Source organism: Cheilinus undulatus, linkage group 16 (genome assembly GCF_018320785.1).
Source record: "Cheilinus undulatus linkage group 16, ASM1832078v1, whole genome shotgun sequence".
NCBI classification, from domain to species: Eukaryota; Metazoa; Chordata; class Actinopteri; order Labriformes; family Labridae; genus Cheilinus; species Cheilinus undulatus.
In genome coordinates this window covers 12,426,125-12,451,918 of record NC_054880.1, presented here as the reverse complement: position 1 = coordinate 12,451,918, position 25,794 = coordinate 12,426,125, and the positions used below count along the sequence as shown (strand labels likewise).

The 25,794-nt window shown below is 37.8% G+C and overlaps 2 protein-coding genes across 6 annotated transcripts; one reads left to right on the top strand and one right to left on the bottom strand.

The window, feature by feature from the left end:
• The first annotated feature begins 1,961 nt into the window (after positions 1 to 1,961).
• Positions 1,962 to 10,395, top strand: LOC121524066 (G1/S-specific cyclin-E2-like). Of its 3 annotated transcripts, none has more exons than XM_041809247.1 (12): positions 1,962 to 2,027; positions 5,962 to 5,992; positions 6,098 to 6,146; positions 6,673 to 6,723; positions 7,050 to 7,189; positions 7,569 to 7,704; positions 7,820 to 7,966; positions 8,129 to 8,224; positions 8,332 to 8,466; positions 8,750 to 8,861; positions 8,995 to 9,152; positions 9,619 to 10,395. In XM_041809247.1, exons 1-12 carry the CDS (start codon positions 1,994 to 1,996, stop codon positions 9,694 to 9,696), a joined length of 1,167 nt encoding a protein of 388 aa, XP_041665181.1. In that variant the 5' UTR covers positions 1,962 to 1,993; the 3' UTR covers positions 9,697 to 10,395. The 3 variants fall into 3 exon arrangements, with proteins under 3 accessions (XP_041665181.1, XP_041665180.1, XP_041665182.1); XM_041809246.1 differs by lacking the exon at positions 1,962 to 2,027 and adding an exon at positions 2,645 to 2,702; XM_041809248.1 differs by lacking the exon at positions 1,962 to 2,027 and adding an exon at positions 4,790 to 4,852.
• On the bottom strand, positions 10,339 to 24,448 carry ints8 (integrator complex subunit 8). Of its 3 annotated transcripts, XM_041809243.1 has the most exons (28): positions 24,386 to 24,448; positions 23,298 to 23,436; positions 22,933 to 23,107; positions 22,496 to 22,636; positions 22,137 to 22,208; positions 21,905 to 21,956; positions 21,566 to 21,745; positions 20,593 to 20,700; positions 20,356 to 20,508; positions 20,171 to 20,271; positions 19,581 to 19,722; positions 19,161 to 19,231; positions 18,118 to 18,293; positions 17,875 to 18,005; positions 17,602 to 17,712; positions 16,968 to 17,172; positions 16,535 to 16,656; positions 14,184 to 14,368; positions 14,034 to 14,067; positions 13,872 to 13,931; positions 13,567 to 13,628; positions 13,366 to 13,484; positions 13,156 to 13,259; positions 12,216 to 12,266; positions 11,991 to 12,064; positions 11,854 to 11,918; positions 11,671 to 11,714; positions 10,339 to 10,534 (listed from the first exon to the last, which is right to left on the bottom strand). In XM_041809243.1, exons 1-28 carry the CDS (start codon positions 24,407 to 24,409, stop codon positions 10,418 to 10,420), a joined length of 3,018 nt encoding a protein of 1,005 aa, XP_041665177.1. In that variant the 5' UTR covers positions 24,410 to 24,448; the 3' UTR covers positions 10,339 to 10,417. The 3 variants fall into 3 exon arrangements, with proteins under 3 accessions (XP_041665177.1, XP_041665178.1, XP_041665179.1); XM_041809244.1 differs by having other exon boundaries at positions 11,671 to 11,918; positions 24,386 to 24,437; XM_041809245.1 differs by having other exon boundaries at positions 11,671 to 11,918; positions 24,287 to 24,430.
• Between the last annotated feature and the right edge of the window lie 1,346 nt (positions 24,449 to 25,794).

Genomic DNA, 25,794 nt, shown 5'->3' with positions numbered 1-25,794 from the left:
CTTTTTCTGTTTTTCTAAGTTTTTCTGATCAGTAATCTCATTTTTACAAAAAAAAAACTCATGTACACAAATATCACATATTTTAAACCAGTCAAATATATTTAATGAGAAGCAGTACATTTATATACAGTAAGCTGATTAAACCATGTAAATATAAAGATACAAACTAAGTAGAAGACAAAATAAGGAGAGGGTGTGAGACCATCTGAAGTCCTCCTACCAAAATACAGATACCAAGTAAATCATTTAAAGTAATTTTAAAAAGCTACCAGCCCACTTTATCTTTTCTAAAAGTGAAAATGTAACAGTGGGTAAATGAACCATTATGAAGATCTGGGGCTTTCTCTCCATTTGAGCAAAGCATCAGGGTATAATTTTGTAAATGTAAACAGTGACATCTAGTGGCAAACTAAGTTACAGCAGCCAATTAAAAGTGGGACTGACGCATTTACATCACCTCAATGTTTCAAACTCAGAGTTTTGCAATACAAGTCCCATAATTCTATGTTTAATCGATGCTGTACATGAAGTCTATTAACAGTGTGTTTTTTTGAAAAAACAACACAATTGGAAAAAGTACAAATTAGCGTGAGCAATCTTGGTCTATCCACATCTTTTCTGTTTTAAGAGTAATCCCAAGATAAAAGCTTTATGAGACTTGCTCATCTTTAAAGGCTGGTATTTGTAAACTCAGATTTCATAAAAGAGACTGTTGCAACAGTCATTTGGAACTACTTGCCAGTACCAATGCTACTGATCTAATTCATATACATTGACATCAAACTGCAACTGGGGAGGGCCTAATCTCTGGGGTTTCCAGGGACCCAGAGCAGGCCTGCTTGTATGCACTGCTTCAATGGGTCTAAACAATTCAGAGATACAAATAAGACCGATGTTAAAGTATGATAAATACCAAGCATTTTGTTCTGATTAAACTATTAGTATAAGGGTGAGAAATCGTCTACCAGAAAACAAGCCAATAAGCAGACTACTGTGAATAATTATTTTTCGACATTGAAAATTATATATGTATCAGCTCATTTTCACAGGAACTTGATTCTGTAATAATAATTCCCACATGACTGAAGAATTTGACTGCGACTCATGCCTCAATTATCCCCTATAGGAGGGATAGAATCCTGCTTTAAACCGTAAGCTTTATCCTCATAACAGCTTTATTTTGTTGTTGGGTAAAACAAAAAAGTAATTCATGATGGATACATAATACATAAACATTCAATGAATAGACATGCAGCATTACATAATTTCTATTGCAGAAATGTGAGATTGAAACAGAGGTATTGTGCACTGCTCCTGTACTACTACTACTACATGGCTGCTTTAAGTTTGCTATACCACAAGATTTCACTGTTTTTCCAAATACTCTTGAATCTTTCAACATAAATGAAAAGAAAGTCCCAATTTTATGAGGCTCCAGCCAACTTTCAGTAGAAAACAGGTAGAGTTTTTATTTAAATAATAAATAAAGACAGGCCAACAATTCCAAAGCTCTGAGGTTTATTCTAACTGCAAGTGTTTACTCTCAGATGTCAGCCATAATATAAAGACAGCATCAAACAAACACAGTTTCCACAAATACACCGACAAAATAACTGGGGAAATATTACGAGGTCTTACCTGCAGGGCGTCATGACCTAGATTCACTGACTAGGCCAAGGCAGCTCTCTTTTATACCCTGCAGCCCCTCCCACTGGTCGTTTGTAATCATATATTTTTGACAAAAACAGATTTTCTCATCATTTAAACACTGTTACAACTTTTAAACTTCCAATACTCTCTTCAACAAAATTTTACATATTTCATCTATCATTTTAAGTCGATACCAAAGTAATATTTGATGAGAAAATGCATAAAACAAACAAAAGAGTGATTTTTTTTTCGAAACAGGAAGTCTTCATTTCGCGCCTTGCCCTCTATTTACAATGCGGAAATGCATCGCCGCGGTTTCCTCAGATTCACCTGCAGTGGGGGCATGGTAGGTGATGCTGCGGGCAGGATAGAGCGAGGTGGGCATTTAAGCTGTTTGTTTTCCAGTGTAAATGGCAAAAGCAAAAAGAAAATAATTGTTCGAAAGAAAATAAAATAAAAGTAGGCCTACACAAAGTTTGGAAACCTACATTTTAAAGTGGTTCTGCTATCCTTGTTCAAATGCATGTCACGTGACTACGTGGCATGGCGCGTTTTTCTCTGCTCTGTCCCGCAGGTGACGGACATTTAAGTATTTTACCCTTAAATATTTCTACTTTAGTCCACATAGCGGGGGACAAGGAAGCGTGAATGTCAGGTGTTGGAACCCGTAAAGGAGCAAGTCAAAGCAGGGCGAAAGCTGTTGGCGGGCAACCAAACAAATTTTGGCAGACAAAGACACCGGCCTGGGCCGCACACCTGAGGCCTCATGCTTTAAAGAATCGGTTCGGCAAATGTTTGAGGATTTTAATAGATTGACGGACTAAAAAAAAAAAGATATACGGGCCAGTCTAATGCCGAGAAGCATATTGGAGCAATACAGGAAGAGATGGCCAATGAAAGCCAATTTGAGCAACCTGACTAAAGAAGTGGACTGAAAATAAAATTGGGGACACCAACAAGATGATTGATGACATCTTTAGTTATATGTTGGAATTTTAAGTCGATGATATGCTGCCAGATGTGGATAGACATCACCAGGAATGCACGATATGGTCAGTTTTATCCTGCAAGGCTGATTGTGACGATAGAAGGAGTAAAAGAGTAAAACACATCTACAATGACCAAACGGATGCAGCGAAAGGCTTGAAAATCAGGCCCCGAGATATTTTTGTGCAACTGGACTGATGGATGAGATATGGATGCACTAGCAAACAATAGGCGATAGTGTTATTTATTAATGTTGCAATTCTTATTGTCCGTGACGGGTCCGTTCAGCTGTGGCCCCGTAGATTAAACAGGCTCCATGCGCTCCAGGACGTAACGAGCCTGTAATGTTATCATTACTGTATTTACAATGTTATACACTGATCATTGCGGGCAGGATCGCTTTGCCTTTTTTGATCGTTCACGGATAGGAGATGGACTTTTCTGTTTTTGTTCTAACGTTATTGCATTTTTTGCCAAGTTTGGTTGTCCTCTTTGAGTCTAGTGCAGCTGAAGTATTAGTCCAGGATAATTATTTCGATTTTCTTTTTACTCCGTCTTCAGAAAAAAATGTACTTACTTCAGACTTTAGCAGACAGAAGGTCCCATAGATGAGAAGGATTTGGAAGTATTCTTTAAGGATACCCCTTACCAACCCTAAAAGACAAGGAGAGGGAAGGGCAGAGGTACGCTTTGATTCTGAAATATCTTCAGCTATGAAAACATTCCCAGAGAGGAAGTTCCAGGCAACAATGGCTTCACTATTGAGTTTTTTAAATGTTTTCAGCAAGATCTAGCTCCACTTCTTACTGCACTATTTAATGGGATTTTAACTAATCAGTCTATGCCCTTGACTTTGCGCCAGGCCACTATTTCTCTGTTACCCAAACCTTGTAAGGATCATTCTATCGTGACTCATTTTGCCCTATACGTATGTTAAGAATGAGTTTAAGTTGTTTGCTGTAGAGATGATTTATCTCGATCAACCCATCTTGATTAGCCTCCAATAATATGAGGAAAGAGCAGGCACCATACAGCATCCAGCCATATTTGTTGCTGAATGCTGGAAAATCCTTTGATGGGTTTGTGGGGCAATATTTGTTTTATGTTCTCTTCCCTCCTCAAGCTGATTAGGAATGACATGGTCAGTTTTACACATTTCACTGTGGGCCAGAGGAGAGGTCATTCAGATTAATATTTTACCTAGATACTTATTTCTAATATTAGCCATACCACTTTAATTACCCACTTACTGGTTAAAATAGATTAATAATAATTAATATAAGTTTTATTATTTGTTCGGTTTAAAAAAAATAGGAAACAAAGAAACAACCTGTGTTTTCTTTATGCTTTTGTTATTTATACCGACAAATCACACGGTTAAAACGTACCTTGGTCAGTACCAAAATGGTGTGTTTGTATGTGTGCATCAATTTAAAAATGCTGCAAATATAAACAAAAAATATACATGAATGACTATGTGTTTCAATTTAACGTGTATTTGTAAAAGAAGGTTACATTTATGATGTGGTTCTTGGTTATTACTCAACAAGGCCTATATCTAGGAAAATGTATGTTGTTTTGAAACTATATTGATTGAATCGAGGCGAGAGAAATGAGAAACGGTCGGTTTTTGTGGCTGTTGCCAGCGATAGCTTGCTCGTCACCGAGCAGCTCAAAGACTGCCAGACCTCTCATTTGTTTACATCCTGTTCCTGAAGCACGCGCTCAACTCTACTCACGCTCCCATTGGCTGTGCTGCTGTGTACCCCCGCCCACGTGACGCCGGGCGGAAATTCATCAGGCAGAAACAAAAGAAAAGAATGAGATTTGAGTTATTATCAACACTTTTCTTCAACATTCTTGACTTTAAATGTAACAATTACATATATAATAGAAAATGAGAGCATTAGGAAGGAAAAAGTAGAGGAGTTGGCTTGGAATCGTCGACAGTCTTCCCTTTTTTAGTTTCTAGGTTGTGTTTAAAGAACATAATCAACACACAGCATTAAGGTGGTTTAAACTACATTTACGGTATTAAAGTGGACAGTGAAAACCAATTTACAACGGCTCGCGAAAGTAACAGTCTAGTTATCTCTTACATAAATGGTTTAGAGTTGGAAGTTCTTTCACACATGCGCAATATGCCTCTAACGCAAATTAGTTGGCGCGAGCGCCAACTTGAAACTGGTTCAATTGAGACTCGGAACCTGTGAGGGTAAGCTGCAAACAATGTTCCTGCATAGTTAGCAAGGATATCCAGCAAAGTAGCTCTAACTTTACAGCTCCAAGTCCTTTTAATAGTAGCTTTGTGCATGTGTGTGATGTTGTGGTTCGATTAAAACAACAGTTAGTTTATATGATGGTCCGTATGTAAACTCTGCTGAGATGCATAGATGTGATTAGCAAGCTAGCATGAGTGTAAGCTATCATAAGACAGACGAAATGGGTTTGAATGTCAGTGAAGGAGGATGAGTCTGCGTCTTTGGCGATGGATTTAACAAACGAAAGCTTTCAATGATTCTGTATTCTGTCTTTGTCGGCAAAGCTGGATAAAAGTGAAGGATAATCATAAATAAATTTAGACATTTTGACGCAGAGATAATTAACGAGCCTGTTGCTGATGATCTGCCTTATTGTCGATCGGTTTTTAACTTAAGGCATTTTATTGGCTGTCCTTTGAACGAAAGGACCACAATGGGCTTTAGTGTCACTGCTGAGTAAGGGATCGGTGTTCCGGTTTAAATAGTGACCGTGTTAACCGGAGACCTTCAGTCGAATGCCGTGGTAGTTGACGTAAAAGATGTGGAAAACTTACGTCCTCGACATAGGTCCTCGAGAATTTTAATTTACGTTGTGTGTTCAAATGTATTTTTCAGATACATACGAAATAAAACGTTGACCCAAAAAGCCATTAGTAAGGATTTTAAAGTTTGTTAACATGACCACTTTTTTAACCGTCACATCAACAACGATAGTCATAGTTTTTTGAAAGATTTTGTTTATTGTCTTTTGTTCTGGTTACAGAGGAGTTGTCAGATGATAAGAGTTTAACTTATATTGGTTTAATTATGACTGACAGTGTCTCAGATTAAAGAGTGACCACACCACTTGCCCATCCCCAACGTTGGCAGTTATGATAAGGTCCAACTGTTGGCTGAATAAATATCCGGAAACTGTCATCATCAGACTTGGTTTTGCATGAATTTATATTTAGTAGGAGCCATCATAGCTGCAGCTGGTTGTTAACCGTTTACTTTTTCCAACTTCCTGGTTTTGTTGTCAAAGCAAACACTAACTTTGCTTCTAAATGGTTCCCTTTTACAGAGCAAAGCTGCAAAATCATGACAAGAAGAAGGTATTTTCTTTCTGATGCTTTGTGAATGATTTTTTCCTTTATGCTTTATTGTTAAGTTGTTAAATCTTAAGATCAGTGTTGAGTTTGAGTTTGATGTCTTTGCAGTGGACGTCAGCAGAGATCTGAAAATGTGCAGAAAGGCAAAGTAAATAAGGTAAGAGCCCAAACAGCATATATTACAGAGGATACTGCATAGTAAGGCTGGGAAATTAATCGTAAATTAGATTAAATAGCAGGAGGTGCAATATTTCTTTAACTTGGAATATGTCAAAATACCAGTTTAATGCATTCAATTTTTTGCAGGAGCAGAACTTTTTTGCACATTTTGCAAACATCCAAGTTTCAATTTTTTTTGGAATGGTGTACAAAAATGCTTCTTTTGGTTTTTATGCATGATTTTCTTGATCAAAACGAGAATGACATAAATTGGTAATACCTATTGATATCAGATTTGCAGTAAGAGCAAAATCAATTGCAGTTAAGATGTAAATTTTTTAAATCTTCATAACATAAGGAATCTAATAATAATCACATATTAAATCGCAATTGCAATATTGGGAAAGAAAACCGCAATTTGATTATTTTTGCAAATCGTTCAGCCCTACTGCATTGGTAGGATTTCAGACCAAGTAGACCAGCAAATGCTTGTGCTTTGACTAAAAGAAACTTTTATCTTTCAGCAATGCAACAGAAAAAAGTTTCAGCCTCTGTCAAAGCTGCAGTGTGAGAAGGTAGGCCCCTCTCTTTTTTGATTTCCATTTAGTAGTTTTTTTCAGTGGAAAAGCCAAGTCAATATAGAAGACTATATTAAAGAATGTGCAACACTTTGCACAATCTCAAGTAAAAACAAATGAAGTAAGGAATTCAGAGGATGAATTACTGAAGAATATAACATATAACCACTGAAAGAGTCAAAGCCTCATGAAACGCCAAACTGTGTCATCTAATTTTCCAAAGTATTCCTTGGGACTACATTGAAAGCAGAAAACAAAATAAGTTTCCAGAGAGAATTTTTTCCCTGCTTATGCTACATCTAACTCTGCTGTCTCTATTTTAGAATGAGCTGGTACATGGAGGTGTTACCAAGCCTTCTGTTCTCATCAACAGTCTTGAGAAAGGAGTAAAACTGGACCTTGTAGATGCTGATTTGGTTTCAGGAGAATCTTTGACTCAGTCGACATCTCTACCTCACCTCAGGTGATTGTAATGCACTGCTCTGTCATGTTTAATCTCATTTATCTCTTCCTTTTTATCTGCTGCTGGACAACTTATGAAATATTTTTCTCTGTCCGAGTGCTGCTTAATTATTTACATCATCATTATTTTCATGTTGTTTGTGTCTTGTTTTTAATATTGTAAGACAATACAAGGGGTGATATCAAAATGTTTTTTGTCCATGCAAAAGATTTCAGTACATCATAATGTGAGACCAAGAGAAAACTTCAAATTTTAAAGAATCTACATTAATCAGATATTTCTATTTCCCTTTAAATATGTGGGGCACTATGAAAAAAGTTGTCGAGTTTTATCCTCAGATTAATACCTGAAAATTGATCCCTTTCTCTGCATGTTTCAGATGGGGTTCGTCTCAAGATATGTGGTTGAAGATGGTCATAAGGGAACAAAATTACACACACAGCAAAAATTTTATGCAGAAACACCCAAATTTAAAACCGGGAATGAGATCGATCCTGCTTGACTGGTTGATTGAGGTATATTTCAAACTGAACCACATGTTAACTTGAGTGTATAGGTTGTTACTGATGTTTTATTTCCACACAACTGCTATTCTAGATGTAAAAGTTTTCTTTTCATTTGTTTGGGCAGGTAAGTGAGGAGTACACTCTTCACAGGCAGACGTTCTACCTTGCTCAGGACTATTTTGACCGCTTCATGCTGACCCAGGACAACATAGAGAAGAACCTTCTGCAGCTCATCGGGATCACTTGTCTTTTTATAGCAGCAAAGATGGAGGTAAGGAAAACCTGACCAACATCAATTCACACCTACACCAAACAAACAACATCTAAATATACTGTTAAGACTCTCCACATTTCAACCATGTTTATTGCTCCTGATGTACTATATTTTTGCACTGTTTTTGTGTGCCAAGTTTCAATTGTATTGTCTTTGTAGGAAGCCTGTCCTCCAAAGCTGTCACAGATGGCCTACATAACAGCAGGGACCTACTACGAGGAGGAGATTCTTCAAATGGAGTTAATTATTTTAAAGGTAAAACTGTTGCTGCCAATTCTGACTGAATTCAAGCTCCTCATTTTTTGATCCTTAGAAAAAAGAAAACTCTGCTTTGCTTTATTCTACTTCTTCATGTTTTACAGGCACTGAGGTGGAAACTTTGTCCTGAAACAGCCGTGTCGTGGTTGAAGCTTTACTTCCAGATGGCTTCAATGAACATCAAGTCTGACCTGCTGGAGCAGCAGTTTTCACAGGACGTTTACATACAAATGACACGAGTAGGTGTTAAAGCGGTGTTCTGCTTTTTAAGTCATAGTTACCTACATCAATACCTGAGCTAAAGCTGGAAAAATACTCAAGTTTTTCTATAAGGTGTGCTTTTTAAATTTTAGTTTGTTATAAGATCCAGTCACTGTTGCATCATGTGTCCCATCAGAGCTTTATTTATATTTCACTCTTAAACCCATGAACATTAATCCGTCAGTGTGTATTTCTTTCCTTACCTTATACAGCCACCTCTACAGCTAATGACTAATGTTGTTTCTCTTCTGATTCTCCCAGCTCTTAGATCTGTGTATCCTCAACATAAACTCTCTGGACTTTGAGTATCGAGTGTTGGCTGCCTCAGTCCTGTGCCATTTCATTCCACAGGAAACAGCTGAAAAAGTTTCAGGTAAGATTTAGGTTTTTTTTTGTTTTACAGAAAAGTAGGAAGAAAATCTCATAAGAATGTAGTCAAGCAGGATGTGAATTGGACCAGAAAGAGCTGTGGATCTGATGTGATCTTTTGATTTTTGTGTCTTTAGGTCTTTCAAAAGACGCCATCCAACCATGTGTGAACTGGATGGCCCCCTCTGTGGAATTGATGAGCCAGTCTGATAAAATGATGGGAAGAGATTTTGTTAAAGTCAAGGAAGAGGACAGACACAACATCCAGACCCACACAGACTACTTGACCATGCTCGTAAGTTGGGTTGTAAGATATCAGATTATGTTTTCCTTTTTTTTTTTTTAACTTCACAGCATTTCTAGTGAAAATCAAACTATATGTAACTGCAACAAAAATGGAAGTCCTAGGCCTCAATTGTTGTTATCTCTTGTTTTCAGTGGCTTAAAAACAGGGAAACACCTGCACACTAGTATTGGATGGTATCCAATTTTGATACAGTGAAACCTTCTCAAACATAGTCGTGATAGAGGGAAGTAGTTTCTCCAGCTTTTATTATTCCACTACTGAAAGGTTTTTACTTTTATTGTCTTCTCTTATTACATGAGGGAGTTGTCTACATATAAGATGCTACATGTCATGTCTTAAACGCTACTACTGGATGCTCCAATTTATAGTTTTTATATTGGGTAGTATTTATCCATCTTTAATTAGTGCTATTTTATCACTGATGTCTGATTTGCAGCCTGTCGTTTTATTTCAGGATGTTGTTCATCAAAAGGAAGTGAAGATCCAGTTCCCCACTCCTCCCAGCAGCACAGAAAAAGCCGGCACACACTGAGCAACAAGGGGTCTGAAGTGAGTGTGAGCAAAGAGGACACAGGGTTCAAGTCCCACTGACAACAAAAACTCCTGGTTACTTGAACAGCTCTGTTTACAAGAAAAAGAGTCTGGATGGGAGTTAAATTCTTACAGGTGGGAGTGAAATGTGTGATAACTGGGATTACAGGTGTTATTTTAAAGAATCTTAATTTTGGTCAGTTATTTTGCTCGATTTTTAGCTGTTTTTAAACAATGTGCTTTTAATTCAGAAAAGAAATGTGTATAAAAATGTTGACGCAAGTTTGAATTACATCTCTATGAATTATTCTGTAAAGAAGTGGTGTGCAATTGTTTAATTTCCTTGTAAATTAGTCAGTATTTTTTTAAATATTGCTTAACGTTTGTTTTCAAATGCAGTCATTTAAATCTGTACATGGTGCTCAGCTGATCTCAAGCATGCTAAAGATGATGGAAAGACGATCAGTAAGAGTTTGCATTTTTAAACAGAAGCATGGACGCCTATAGCTCTGACCGAAAAACATGCTCTTTTGTGTTTTCCTGGCACGTTTACCACAGTAATTTTCATTATTCAGGAAAATGAACAGTGAGGATTTTTTTAAAGAATTCATTGTAAATGATAAAGTGTACAAATGAACAAATGTATTTATTTAGAGATTTATTTTCTACCACAAAATAAAATTTACATTCCCCCTCAGAAGTCCGACTGTTGCTCATGTTTCCTAGAAATACAGTTTGGCCATCGCCTGCAGGAATCTCTTCTTTCTTTTCTGTGCTGCCAGCTGCAGCACCTCCTCGGGGTTACTGGTGTTCAGCTCCAGCTGCCCGATCGCTTTTATCTGTCAAAGACAAAAGAGAGGAAACTGAAGCATCTGTACAGGCTGGAAGTCTTTATAAATTATCTTCATGTCTCTTCTGCATCTCATGACATGTTCAACCTCAGAAAAAGAAGAGAGATGAGCAGACTGTAGTCATAAGCTGCTGTTGTAATGTTTCTAAACTAGTCTGTTTTTAAATGCTTCTATCAGAAAAAATGTGTGCTAATTAGACTTTCACATCGTGTTTAATCAAAGCTCGGAAAATATTCAACTGCCAGAAAAACTAAAATGAGAGTTTTTTATAAATTAAGTTTCCATTAACATTTAAAGAAGTGGTCACCAGCCTTTTCTAACTAAAGATCCACTGAGGTAAACTGAGAAATGAAGTTTACCTACACAATTTCACTGAAAAAAAAAACCTTTTCAGCATTAAATTTAAATTTCACCCAAATTTAAGATACTGGATGCAGAAAACATAAAGAGCTTTAAGGGGACATTAAGGGTTAAAGACCAGTAATATCTCAAAGATCTACCAGTAGACTGGGGTCTACAGGCTGGTGATCCCTGATTTAAAGGCATCCTGCATGTTAACTGTCTGGACTGGTTAAACAATTAAGTAAAAGTTACTCAAGAGGAAGAATGATATTCGTCCGTAAAAACACTTCTGTATTAAATTAGACTGGTTGGTTAGATGCATTGGGCCACAATCAGCCCATTAAATCAGCAGCTGCCTGTGTTCATAAAGTTAGTTTTGTTTTCAAACGATGTCCCTGCTCTCAAAGTGGAAAGAAGTCATATGAAAAAGAGTTTTTCTGAGGTTGCAGATGAACTTCAGGGACTTCTTCCCTGTAGCAATTTTGTTTATACAAGATGCCGGGATAATAAACGTACACAGATGACAAAATTACTAGCCCCCCTTTGAAAACTTCAGTATTCCCCATGTGCTGACAAAGCGAGGAATTTTTAACACAGCTTTTCCAAACATCCTAGTTTTATTTTGGATGTTTAAATTATTTTTCCCCTGAGTTTGTGGTGCATGTTATATACCCAGCAGAAGAAAAGGACTACTATCAATCTAATATTATGGACAGTATGTCTTAACATGCCGAGTTCCTTTCAAAAATACAGTTTACTGAGTTGAGATTTAAGCTTCTTACCGCTATCTGTCTCTTCTCAGTCTCGCCCCGTTTGTGGTGAATATCTGAACGTTGTAAAGGAAGAAAAAGCTACATGATTAGCAGAAGTCTTCTCTAAAGTAGTTATAGTAAAAGAGACAATATTAAAAGATAGTAGAAGATGATCATTTTCAAAAGACAGAGTAGTAATGAGAGAGACGATACGTGTGAGGTATTCCAGGATGGTGATGTCCCAGATGTAGTCATAGAACGAGTCCATGGCATCGTGACTGTGGAGATAAAACAATAATTAGAGGTTCCAGACTGTCTGTAGATTTTAATGGCTGCTTTATGTGTCTTACCTGTTCTGTTCCTGCAGAGCTTTAAACGCCGTCATGTAGTCGACCTCTCTGAGGAACTGACAGAGGACGGCGACCTGAAAAGAATCAGAGGCAAACAGGGAAAAACAAACTTTTAAACTGGCCTATTTTGACAGAAACTGTCAACTAACCACTCTCAGGAGTCTTCAGACACTCTAGTGTTTAGGAAAGTTAAAATAAAGAATCAAAACAGAGCTGATCTCTTACCTGTGTGTGGCAGTTCATCATTGAGCAGCACTTGATCATCCTCTTTAAGACCTATAAACATAGCCGAGTAATATGCTGAAATTATGAAGCAATTTAAAAATCACGCCAGGAAAACTAAAACCTTTAGGGGAGCATGATGTTGGATTTCTGCCCATATTCAATAACATGATATATCTGAACTAGCTTTAGCTGATTTTAGCTGAACATTAAGTGTTACAGATGATGTTTACATATTTTAATCTCCAATACGCTCTAATAATCAGGATTTACTTCTTGTTACAATGCAAAATCCCCGTCTGTCAGAGGGGACTGGAAGTTGCACCCACATTTAATGCAAAGTATCATGGGGGCAAGGAATAAGGTGGGTACTTTCAAACTGAAATTAATGCTCTCAGATAAACTACAGATTTAACAGCAGGGGAGTTCACCATAACAATGCATATCAGCTGCAAATATTTGCACAAAGTTTAAGATGTGATGGGATTAACTTTAACTGCCAATACTGATATCATATCACTGATATACCAATCAGTCTCTTCCTAACAAGCACATTGAATTGTATTTATTCTATTTATTTTTTATTCTATTCTTTATTTTTACTTCTATTATCTTTAGTCTTATTGTTTTATTTAATTAATCAGATCTATTTCATGATATATTGATTATTTGTCGAATTATTTAATATGCATATTTATATTATGTGTAAATATTTAATGCATTTTTATTTTTTACACTGCTTCGGCAGTAACTGATCTGTTCATGCCAATAAAGCAAATTGAAGTTGAAATTGAAAACTGATATCATGTGGATAATATCGTGTATCTCTATAATTTGCATCCTAAAATCTTCTTATTGAAGGAAAACTTAGGCACTCAATGGCACAAAGAAATATTAAAAATACTATGAAGGGGTTAATCAGAAAGTATCCTGTGTGGTTTACCTGGTCGGTGTAGACGTCAGGGGGAACAGCTTTAGTGAAGAAGTCAGAGCTCACAGCTCCCGCCTGGAGGTAAAGGTTCAGAGCTGCAGAGTACTGATTGGTCACTACAAACAGACAAAAAAATGCTTCAATAAAATAAAATAAGCCTGTAAAAATCAGAGTTCTCGTTGAATTTACAGCTCTGATGCTGTTATTGGTTGTTCTCCTCACCAAAGTAGATATCAGCCTGCGTGATGAGCCATGACTGGTTGTTTGGGTTCAGGGTGAGAGCGTAGGACACCAGCTCTTTGACCGTCACTGCCACAGCCTCCACATCTACTGCCTGAATACTGATCACACATCATGTAACATTAAAGTGATTTAGTTTGAGTGCTGTCTTTAATGTTTCAGTGAGAAAGGAAAACGTCTTACTTTGGAAGTGTAGACGGCCAGATAGAGAGATGTTCTGCAGTCACTTCATTCACAATATCATCCTGAAAAAAGGGAGTTAGTGTATTTTTAACATCCAGACCTAAGCAGTAGCAGAATCTTCCATCATATCATGGGTTTAAAGCACTAAAGTAAAGTACTGCTGCATTTTTTAACAACTGGGCAACTGATTATCATCACTCAACCCAATAACAGATTCTACTCTTCCTCTGTTACACTCTGTTTTGATCTTTTTCCTCTCTCGTTTCTAAAGATCAACCATCAGACCAGCTTCATTTTGGACTCACCCTTACGATGCTGTGGAGCCTCACAAACAGCGAGATGAGGGTCGTCAGCACCAGTGGCTCCTGTGAGAGGAGGTGAAATAAGTCAACTTCACATCAAGAGCACTGCATCAAATAAAATAAGATTTCCTCAGTGGATTTAAGTTCGCCTTATTGTCTACTTACTCTTAGTTTCTTGATAAAAGTGATGAATTTGCTCCTAAATGGGTGAAAGAATGAAAATACAAAAGTCTGAGCATGACAGTTTCCCCCGTTGGTTCTCAGATACAGCGTATAACTGTAAACATTATTTTTAGGTCTGTTTTTGTGGAGTACCTGTGCAGGATTCCCATTGAGGACTCTCTGTGTTTGATGAGGCCCACTCTGCCATCGTTGTTCCTCTTGTGCTGGATGGACATGCTGCAGATCTGGACCACCACGTCCCACAGCTCCTTGGCCGTGCGTCGACTCTCTTTAGGACCCGGGAGCTCTTTACACGTTGAAGCAAGCAGCTGACCAAGCTATCAGAAGGAAACAGAGAGGAGGGAAATATCAAACCACAGCGGTCTCTACTGCTCTACTATCCCAGTTATTTCAGACACATAAAAATATTTTATGTTTAACATGAGAGGGTTTTAAATAGAAGTTTGTGAAAATCTGAATGCATCAAATATATCAAACTGAGCTGAACTGTGCGAGCATGCAAGTAAAATGATGAACAATGATTATACGATATCATTATAATAGAAACCTTCTCTAATAGAGTCAACCAATTATTGGCTTGTGTGTTTATCAGGGCTGATATTTCACATTTGGCTGAATATCTGTGCTTTATCTTACAGATCACTGCTAAGATTAGTTTATGTCAGTCTTCCCTCTGGCGCCGTTTTCACTCCACAATTTCACTAATGCCGCACCCACAGCACAATGTGATTGGTCAGATGTCACATGAGTAATAGATAAACAACAATGATGCAGTTTACTCAAGTAAAATATACTTGTCTGCTCATACTACACTTTAAGAACTTGTTTTCGAATACATAAATACATAAATTGTACTTCTGGATTATAACTATACAGTCAGTTCTGAAATGCAATACATGGAGTAGATTTTGTTTGTTTTATCACAGAAGTAAGGTTTTGAATACATGACTTATATTTGTGTTGGAGTATTTTTACACAGTGGTTTTGCCACTTTATCTAAAGTAAAAAATCAGAGAAGTTGCACTTCTGTTTAATAAAGCAACAGTAAAAGCTGTTTTCAAAGATAAAAACTCAATTTTAGTGCTGCTGCACTCACTCATCACAGTAAATGTTGGCCATTGGTCTCGTGAACTATCAATCCATATTAGAATTGGCCCTGAAAAATCAATATCGATCCACACCTTTCTCCAGTGTTACTGGCATCTAAGTTTAGAATCCAATTTCCACGACTTACAACAAAAAATTACATATGAACATGAGGCAATGCTACAAATAATGAGACAGTTATTGATAATTATGAGATAAAAAGTCAAAATGCTCAGATAAAATTCAACATTAGATGATTTTTAAAAAAATCTAAATTATGAAATACACTTTCTCATTATTTTGACTTTTAATCTCATAATGATCTTTTTTTAAATATCATTTTTGGGACATTTTTGCCTTTATTTGATAGGACAGTTAAGATAGAATCAGGAAATGTGGGGAGAGAGGATTGGGGAAGACGTGCAAAAAATATGAGACCAGGAATCGATTACGTGACCAGTTCGTTGGAGACTACAGCCTCAGTCCAAGAGCTACACCAATGCCCATTATTTTGATTTTTTATCTCGTACTTTCATTCTTTTATCATAATTTCAGCCTTTCAGAGCAGAAATAAGCCTCCATATTGACAGCACTGAGGGTTTTTTCCCCAGAACTGTTCCATTTCAACATGCAATGACATTTTTAGCCACTTGGTGGCAGTGCAAGACATAAAATGGGCAACACTGAAACTTAAAAAGGAAACCAACATCCTCAGATAAATTGTCTGCTGGGTTAACATGACTGAAAGTCTTTTCTGTTTGCTGTTGTGACGATGCTGCTGTCTGCTGGTTATTGTGTGTTTCTTTTCAGGAACCAGTGGGTGTGGCCTGGCGGATGTTAAGGGTCAGGTCGTGAATTGAGAACACCTGGACTCAGTGTTCTCATCCTGATAATAGCAGGCTCATTGTTGTCTTTGGTGGAAGCAAGGGAGAAGGACAGGCTGAGAGACCCTGCTCCTCATTTGACTCCGCTCCCCATTTTTAGTTATTTTTTGTGAGGTTGCTTTGGGCAATATTGTTTTATTTAGGTATTTGTTGTTAATAAATTTAAGTTTTGTTTCAAGTAACTCTGTGTTACCTCCCATTTTTTGTCATTTGCTTAGAGCCGGCCGTGACACCGTACAAAGAAAAACAATACATTTTTTCATTTGAGAAAAGTTTTGAAGTAGATTCACATAAAGGATGCCATTTTTGTGCAATAATTCCTGGGTAGCCATGTCAAACGGTTGCAGCGATTTAAAGTTGAGTCAGCATCATATCAATAAATCAGCAGGTGAAATCTTTAAATTGTTTCATAACCTTAAAGGAAGGCTTCTTCAAAGCTCTATGCAGCCATTACAGTGAGAAAGGAATAGTTTTTATTGTGGTGAGAATAAGATTATAATCAGGAAATTTTACCTTGATGTAAGGGTTGTTCATGACCAGGGAAGGTGGCACCTGCAGAGTCAGGTAGTCATTCTCTCTCCAGTTTAACATGAAGGCGACACATTCCTCCCCAACCACCTGACGCAGAGGAAGGTCTGAGGAAAACAAAGATACGCTGTAAAACAACGATTCTGAAAACTACATCCAGACGCTTAGCTGATAAAGTGTAGTAATTAAGTGTTAAAATGTTCAAACATATCTTGCTCTTTCACAGTCTACTGTGAATTTTTTTGAGTATGTGCACAGGTGAATGATATGAACAACCTTCCTAAGTCATTTCTTCTTCTGTTGCAGCCAAAATCAGTAGTGAGCCCGTTTCTTTCTTGTAAACTAAATTTTGCAGCATCATCAGAAGAAAAAAGAGCACCTAACTAAAGAGCAGCAAATGGCGCTTCTGTCCCCTCACCATGAATCCTCATCTCCAGGTATCCTCTCACCCTGCTGACCAGGTCAGGCGGCGGTCTCTCCTTACTTCCCTCAGCCGCCATCGACTCATGGGCTCGGACTTCCAGCAGCAGCATCTCGTTCAGCATCACCTGTCGCAGCTTCGGGGAGAACTCAGTGACGAGCTCGAGGCAGGCGGAGAAGAGCTGCCGAGCGTGGGCGAAGTCCTGAGAATGAGAGGAAACACGATCAAGCATTTCATTTTTGTATAGTAACTGACCCTGTTTTCTACTTTTACATTAATTAATCTAATAAAACACATTTTTAAACTCTGTACTAATGAGAGTTTGAGGCTCAAAATGTTTGTTTTGTTGTTCAAGTTTATGACAACTTTTAAATATCTTTGAATAAACTGATAAGAGACTCAACAAGTGTCTACTTTATTGGCATAATTTGACATTTTAAAAATTATTTTCCGATTTCTGATAGGTTCTTTGATATAGGACTGTCTTCTAGAGTTGTTATTTAATCTTATATTTGCTGTCTCTAAAGCTGCTGCTTTATCACAAAAACTTCTCAGTATTCAATAAAATGCTTCCTTGCATTAGTATATTCTTTTATATTTCTATGTCTAAGCACTCCCCATGTAAATGCACCTTTATAGAAATGCAGTGGAGACCCTTGGCCATGAGGATGTACACCAGGTCCTTCGTCAGGTTGTCTTTAATGCTGAGGATCACGTTGATGTAATCTGGAGGGACTTCCCACTGTATTTAAAGAAAGAAAGGTCAATTAATCAGCCATCTCAGGGTATAAATCCCTGATTCTGACAGGGAATCTGATATTTTCTTCTAAAAGATATATTCATTCTAAATCTAAATGTCTTGTATGTCCACAGTGCCTCCTTGCAGTATTTGAAGGTGCCTGACCTTACTGTTGACCCTCCAGAAGGGTCTTTCTGCCATGCCGTGCAGCTCGATGAGGATCTGTCTGATCCTGCGAGGCTCCAGTGAGAGGATGAGCTGCTGCTCCAGCTGCCCGATGTTCACACTCGCTGACGCTTTGGAGAGAAAAACAAACGTACTAATACCAGGGTGGAGGGACATTTCCTTATTATAAGAGGAGAACAAATGAATGGATTCAAAGTCCCACTTGATTTCCTGTTAACGTACCTGGAATGTCGTAGAAAGAAGGCAGAGGTTTTGCACTGAGGTTGATGGTCGCTGATCTCTTCCTCATCTGCTCCACCAGCACCTTCCTCTCCTCCTCCTTCAGCAGTTCCATAAAGAGTTTGTGAGACGACACCAAGAAGAGCAGGGGAAGTTCCTCCAAACTCTCACAGAGAGTCCTGCAGCGTAACAACAGTCCCATTTCAAACATTATTTAACGCAGTGATCTGCATGAAGTTTGGCAAGGCACACTGGTGCGGACTGAGATAGGTCTAGGTGTGACATGGGAATTTATCCAATCATGCATGATTACAAAGATTAAACAACAACTAACATTAGATTTACATGTGTTTGCACTGTCAGTTTTTTCTGCTATCGATGATTAAGATAACCGTTGTGATGAGAAGATTGTTCTTAACTCGCAATATCATAAAGTATCACAATATCTAAAAATTGGACAGCCTTTCATAAAACTGAAATGTTTCCTTTGTATTTCTGGTATTTTCCTTCCTTTGTTACATATGTAGATTTTGGATTATTTGGTTTAAAAAAATAAATAAATAAATAAAAGGTACAGAAAGTTTTGGCTTTGCTCCAGCAGATTGCTTCAACCAAAATCTGTGACAAAGGCTGATATGGCTTACATGTATTTGTGTAATTCGGTTGTTCTCGAATGGTGTAGCGAGGCCTGTGTTGTAAATTTGTGCAACCATACGTTATTACTACAACTCTACATCAACTAAAGATACTGTAAGGCATGGTAACAAGGCCATTTTAAGTTGATATGAAGATGGCATTTCTGAGATTGTGGCTTGATTTATGGTGTGCCTGGGGCAAAAAAAAACATTTGAAAATCACTGATTTAATGATTTAGTACTTTGAGAGTTTACCTTAAATGAGTGTAGTTTAGTTAAAGAATAAACAACATTTTTATAGTCACATTGCTGTCCAGGTCACTGGACAGCAATGTGACTATAGTCGAGGGACTATCTCCTCTAAATTAGTTGACTTGAAAGTAAAGTGACCTGAAGTCTGCTGTCACTCACTTCATGAAACTGGCCATGTTTCTTCTGCATGTCTCAGACGGACGGTCTTTTTCCAGGGAAAGTGTGCACACCTAAAACAGAGAAAAACTTTGGTCTATATGTGCAATTTCAGCCCTAAATTTAATATCATACACTGTCTTTTAAATAAATAAATAAAAACAAAGAGACTGGTGGGTCTAGGGTGAAACCAGCTGGGTGATAGATTTCAACACCAACCACTTTATTAGGTGTACCAGATCGACTGCTAATTAATGCCAAACACATGACAGCAACCAATACATATGGGCATGCAGACGTGGTCATGATGTGCTGGAGTTACAAATAGTGTAAGAATGGAGAAGAAAGGTGATTTAAGTGATTTGAATGTGCTGCAATCAAAAGGCTTTTGGGACTCCCACCGAGACACAACAAGGCAATTACCTCTAAAATGAAGTCCACCATCCTCTTACTCGGCCTCAGTAGAAGCTGCTGGAAACGAACACCGAGCACTTCTCCCTCCAAAGCATCTCGGACGGCGTTACAAACACACAGCTTATGGCAGACCTCGTCCAACCCTGACTCACTGTAGGGTGATGAAATGAGTTTCACATCAAATAAAATGCATGCATTCTGCCTCGTGTAAAAAGCACTTAAGTTCAATTTGCGGCCATTAAATATTCATTTATCCAAATATTACAAGTACATGGCTAAAAAGATGCAAAGCTATCAAACTCTGGGCAAAATCTTAAATTTATATACAAATTTAACTCCACAACTGTCTTGTTTTTTTTATTGTCACACTAGATGAGACTGTTGATGTTGATTTAAATAACTTCATCAATGTTTATTTTTCATTCTTGAGTTATATGGGCTAACAAGGATGTACTTTGGTCACCATCAGGAGTTTAGTCAGTGCAGCTATCGTTGCTCGGCTATCTGTGAATAAAATGCACAAGTCACTATTTTCTATGTATATCTACGGGCTAGGCCACACTGCATACAGTTTGATATGTATTTGAGTGTGGTCTTACCCTTGTTGGACTTTGTGGAGATACTCTCTGAGAACTGAGCGTCTGAAATGGATTGGTAGGTTCCGTGACACATTATCTTTGATAAAAGCTTCAATGACAGCCTGCCAGAGATAGAAAACAGAATTGCTAACAGGATTTCCATGGCATAAATCGCCACACAATGACAGCGTAGAATCTTCTCTGACCTGGTGGTTTTGCCCTCTGATCAGGCTGTTGATCTGATCGTAAGGTGTGGTCTGAGAGTCTGAGGAGTCGCAGTCTTCAGTCAGAGCTTTGCAGGCGTTCCAGTACCCTGCCAGACGTTTTTCATCCAGGTGGACGTGAACGGTCGAGTCCAGCTGAGAAAGAAAGACAGATGTAAGGTCTATGAACTCTGCTGGAGGCAGGGTTTTGTTTTTGCAGGATGTAGCAGGTAAATATACCTTCTTCAGCAGCTCCTTTGTCTGTCTGAAGTGATCTCGGGCTTTCTGATAGGCCGGCTGGTCTGTGCAGCCTTGTTGGAAGAAAATGCCTCCCAGGTCGTAATGCACCTGAAAGAATCCACCAATTACTGCCTCAAAAAACACATATATCTAAAGTTTCAGAGTAAAATAAGCAACATTTGAACTGGGATCCTGTGCTTTTTTAAAGATGGTCTGTTCAAAAATAACTCATCTGGCATGACAGGAACAAATCATACTAATACATCAATAAATGAATTCTTATTCAAAATAAGTGCAGTCTGTGGCTATAACCATGACTTCACTTATATAATGATGATAAATTAATTATAGAATAATGCAAATATACCTGGAGGTGTACAGTTCTAAGTATATGTATTTTACAATGCTGGTTTGGGTGATTATAACAACATTTTGCACTCATATTTTAAAAATTTGCCTCCTATTGTTGTTCTTTAATGTCTTGAAACCAGCCCTCTGAGCCATTCCTCTTAATATGTTCAACATTTTTTAACCGTTAAAAACAAGAAAAGAATTAATTTACATGAAAAATTAAAACTACAATCAGCAGCAGCTCAAATTTTTATATTTGACACATAATATCAGTGACATTATTTGAAGTTTTAACCACTACAGTGTAACGTTAAGATAATGTTGTCATCTTCAGGTGCTTCTGTGTGATGTGACTTAGGAGTGTTACAGTGTGCAGCCTATTCTTAGTGCTGTTGTCCATAAACTACTGTCACCATTTGATATGACCCTTAAAATTATGTAGCTCTTTAGGATGACAATATCTTCAGGAGAACTTTGCTTTTTCTCTCATTTCTCATTTGATTTCCATGACTGGAAATTGGTCAGCTGTTTACCAGGTTTTCAGGATGCATGAGAATCCTGTTAAAAGTGTTGGGAATAGAGGAGTTAACCCTGGCAGCTCTGCTTTGAATTGTTCACTCACCTGGCAGTGCAGCTCATCTGCGCTGATTCGAAGCCCTGCAGTCGAGGACTCGGTCTCTCCATTGGCGGCAGCATCAGCAGCCAGCAGGTCCAGAGTCCTCAGAGTGTGAACGTAGAAGTCTTTCTTCAACTGTACAGCTCCTTCAAGAACACTGATGGAGTCATTCGCCTGCTCTTTCAGCTAAGAAAAAGAGAAGAAAGAAACCCACTACACAATGAGATTACAGGAAATATGTCTTTTTGAAATGTTCATCAAAATCTTTGCAAAATGAAAACTATCTAGAACTCCAAACTGAATCGCAACATGCTGTAAATTTCATTACAGCATTTGAAGACTCACCACAGTAAGGATGTTGTCAGTCATCTCTTTCTCCTGCTGCACAATATTTAACCTGAGAGGCCGCAAGAAAAGAGCTCAGTATCATCTCAAGGCCATTTCAATCATGCAACTGAAGAATTAAAATGGATTTTTTAAACTTTATTTAAAAAATCTGAGCTTGACTGTCACCATGTTTATCATTTAGTTTAGGTTTGTTCCATATCAGAAGGGTGATAAAAGAAGAAGGAGTTACATGTTCATCTGGTGAGGTCCTGGTTTGGTCTGTTTCTCTGGGAAGCTGCTCAGCACGATGGTTCTGATGGCCCTGTGAAGACAAACAAGAAAAAACAATCATTGATGTAGTTTAAATCCTTTTGGTGTTGATATATATATGCAGATTCTTTTGTATGCATTTATCTTACTGAGTGGTGTGAATTAAATAATAAAAACTAAAAAAAAGAAAAAAAAAGTTCAGATGCACACCCGGATTCCTTCTGAAAAATGTAGGAGCTTTACAGTAGGCAGTGTATAAAAAAACTGACCCTCTATGCAAGCTTCTGAGCTTGTGGGTCTTGTGGGAGTTTTTTGAGATTTCTGCTTGATCTTACTCACCAGCGGTTGTAGATGACGACAGCCATGGCTGTAGTAGGAGGCAGAGTTGACAGGTCTAGGTCGACGTGTTTAACCCCTGGAGGAACTTTGCTCACACACAAGAGCTCGTTCAGTAACATATTTAAAACTGGAATGGTCAGGCTGGCAAGAGAAGAGGAATTAAACATTATTTACACATGCTGAGACATTTAAGCTGCTTGCATTCTTTAAAATTAAACAATTCTTCATCTCTGCTAAAGAAATTATGCTACTACTCTCTAAAATATCCAATTTTGTTCAACTAAAAGGAAGGACTGCAATGTCTCAAAAAACCAACAAATTTCTACAACCCCTAAATCCTTTCATAGTTGCTGCAATGACGTAAGTGCAACATGAACAAGCTAAAAAAAACTCTTTCTGCATCATTAGTCTAAAGGCCTTGATAAAATCCCACTGACCCTTTTTCAAGAGCATCCAGATCCCACTTCATGTGCGCAGCGACCTTCAGAGCCAGCAGCTTCAGGGTTCGGTTCCTGCGGTTGTCTGCTGGAGGCTGCACCTGGTTCTGCTCATTCACTGAAGGCTTGGATGCCTGCTCCAGGAACTGGACGATCAGCTGCACTGGTGTTGGGTCTGCAGAATCGTACAGATACACGTTTGCATTAATTAACTCATAATGTCAATTTCTTTAGTGTCCACCTAAAACGCTGGCATGCTTTCAGTCTGTTCCCCGTCTGCTGAGTACTCTGGTTGTTAAACTGGTCAATAAACTTAAAAGAGCTCACTTTAAACACTCTAATAGGATTTTATAATAATAGTTGACCTGGGTTTGACTTCTGTAGGTGTTTCTCCAGCAGGCTGCCATCCAGAAGGAACTCAAACCAGGAAGTCTGAAGAGGCGTGCTGGGCCGACTGCTGGTCACAGCAGCCACCCGGTCAGCCGCCTCAGCACTCATCCTGCCCTGATGAAATATGACAGAGATTTTAAAATAGATTCATGACGGCCAACGAGGTACAGGGATGTTTTTTTTTTTACTCTATTAAGAATTAGCAAGATATCTCACTTTTTTATCATCACTGTCTTTATTAGAACTTTATTATTATCACCATCATCATCATCATCATCGGTTTAGAACTTCAAAAAGTTCAACAGTTTATAAAGATAGCTGAAAAGCTTCAACACTCAAGGGTTTTGCGAATTAATGCACAATACCAAGATATAATTAGGTTATAAATGTAAAAAACATCAAGCTGGTACTGCTCCTTACTTTTACATTTGAAGAGGTGTGGCAGTTTTGTATTCATTACTTAAACGTGTAAGAGTATCTTCTCACATAATTTCTGAACCTATCTCTTTTGTGACAGCATAGTGTAATTAGGTTGAATTTACATACAGAAAACCTTCTTAATTTGGCGGCAAAATGTTTTATATCAGATATTTTCATTTAGATAACAATATTTTAATTATAGAAAGTTCCTCCACCGCTAGAAACGCAAGCATTAGATAGTTTATTTTATCATTTAGTCGTGATAGCAGCTAGTTAGCTACTGATAAAATGATTTTATGATTTTTCTTCAACGTCTAGGAAGGCTTCAATTTTACACCACGCAGTCCCGACTGGGCGGAGTTCTTAGTTCCTTTAAGAGGGGCTCTGGGCACAACTATAACACGGTGGCTCGGGGCCACTAGAGTACTTAAATCAAGCGTACTGTCTCTGTTATGGGTGAAGCCAGCGGTGTTTGTTCTGATATTCAAGCTAACTAGCTAAACTCCTGGGCATGACTCGGACAAGAAGAGTGGGATAATCTTACCTTAACAGGCAAAAATGAACAAGTAGAGAAAAATCAAGCTAAACAGAGACAAAAATATAAAAATTGAGAGCTGTAACAGCTACATGGACTGATTCTCACATAATTCATTCTGCACTTCGCCATCTCCGCAGTGTTTCCGGTTCCGCTTCGATCCCAGGGAGAGACACAGTGCGCCATGTTTGCGCATATTTATACCCTCTGCCTGGGAATGGTGAGCTTTCTTTAGTAGAAAGAACTGAATACATTTGAAAAAAAAAAAAAACATTCTGTTACTTAAAGCAAGAAAGTTTAATTATCCAACAAACTGATTTGGTCTCATTGTATCTGGCTTTAGTATTTAAATTTCATATTTAGGTGAGGGAGTATAATCAGTTTTCTAACATTGAGTAATGTATTTTGAAACAGTGGCAGACTCAGGATGTTTTAGGGGTCGGGGCAGAGATAATTAAAAGAGCACCTGCTGTATGTGGTGGGGCCCCAGTGCAAAAAAATGTAATATACAGTATTTACACTGAAGTACAAAGAAATCCTGGTTAATATAAAATATTAATTACATGGTTAAACTAATTACACAACTGTAAAAGAGGCGAGCAGTTATTAACTATTTAACCATTTATTTTACAAAGACACACTAGGGGGGTTGTCACTGAAAATTAACTGATGAACTTATTGCAGTCGTTCCACTCTTAGCTATGTGCTATAGAGGGCATTTAGCCAAATTTTGTCAACTTGCATGGCCCCAAAAAGGCACTTTGTCAAATTTTGTCTAATCCTGGGTCATGAAAGAAGTTTGCCACAAAAGAAATTTGTCCCCGAACAGATAACACAAGGGGGCCTATTTCAAATTCTGTGTACTTAAAGGGCACCCATTATGTTTATCTCCCACAAAAGAATCCAAGTGGTCACTTAAGTGGCACTTTTTCAACATTAGGGCATCAGGAGGGGAAATGACATCCCTGCCCCCCCGCTTGACTCCACCAGTGTTTTGAAATAAAATTAAACTTGTCTTTTTGTGTGGTGTGAACTTAATATATTTATTAAATCAGATTTGTCACTGCATAAATCAACACAAATGTATTGTTGTTTGAAGTGCTGTCTTCATAAGTTATGCAAAGGTTGTATAAAAAATCACACAAAGTTCACCGAGGATTTGCTTGCTAATAACAATTTTCTTTAGATTTTAAAATAAAAGGTATTGTGAAATTGATTTCAAACTATATATTCCCAGGTTATTTTAGGTTGAAAATAAGGAAGTTAAACCTCCAAAACACGTTTTAAGGATGCATATTTGATTTTTGCCATTATGCAGATATTTACGAGTACATTTTAGCCAATACTGATATTCAGATGTAATTTAGACCTACAAACTCAGAACTTAAAACACACAATCTAAAGTTTGAGGATGAAGAAAACTAACAAATTTCAGTCCTTAAAAACACTCTAAGTGTAAAGAATGCTAATCTTTCCCCTTGTCCATTATCATTCAATTTGATTTATTTATGTTCGAG

What these genes read in the sequence shown, in the direction of transcription:
- LOC121524066 (XM_041809246.1), top strand. Translation starts at nt 2,654, where the DNA reads ATGATATGCTGCCAGATGTGGATAGACATCACCAGGAATGCACGATAT. An exon ending in CAAAGCTGCAGTGTGAGAAG is followed by an intron (nt 6,724 to 7,049) that starts GTAGGCCCCTCT and finishes TCTCTATTTTAG; the next exon opens with AATGAGCTGGTACATGGAGG. An exon ending in CAGACTACTTGACCATGCTC is followed by an intron (nt 9,153 to 9,618) that starts GTAAGTTGGGTT and finishes GTTTTATTTCAG; the next exon opens with GATGTTGTTCATCAAAAGGA.
- ints8 (XM_041809244.1), bottom strand. Translation starts at nt 24,409, where the DNA reads ATGGCGAAGTGCAGAATGAATTAT. An exon ending in TTCTTTCTACGACATTCCAG is followed by an intron (nt 18,006 to 18,117) that starts GTACGTTAACAG and finishes TTCTCTCCAAAG; the next exon opens with CGTCAGCGAGTGTGAACATC. An exon ending in CCTGGAGATGAGGATTCATG is followed by an intron (nt 16,657 to 16,967) that starts GTGAGGGGACAG and finishes TGTTTTCCTCAG; the next exon opens with ACCTTCCTCTGCGTCAGGTG.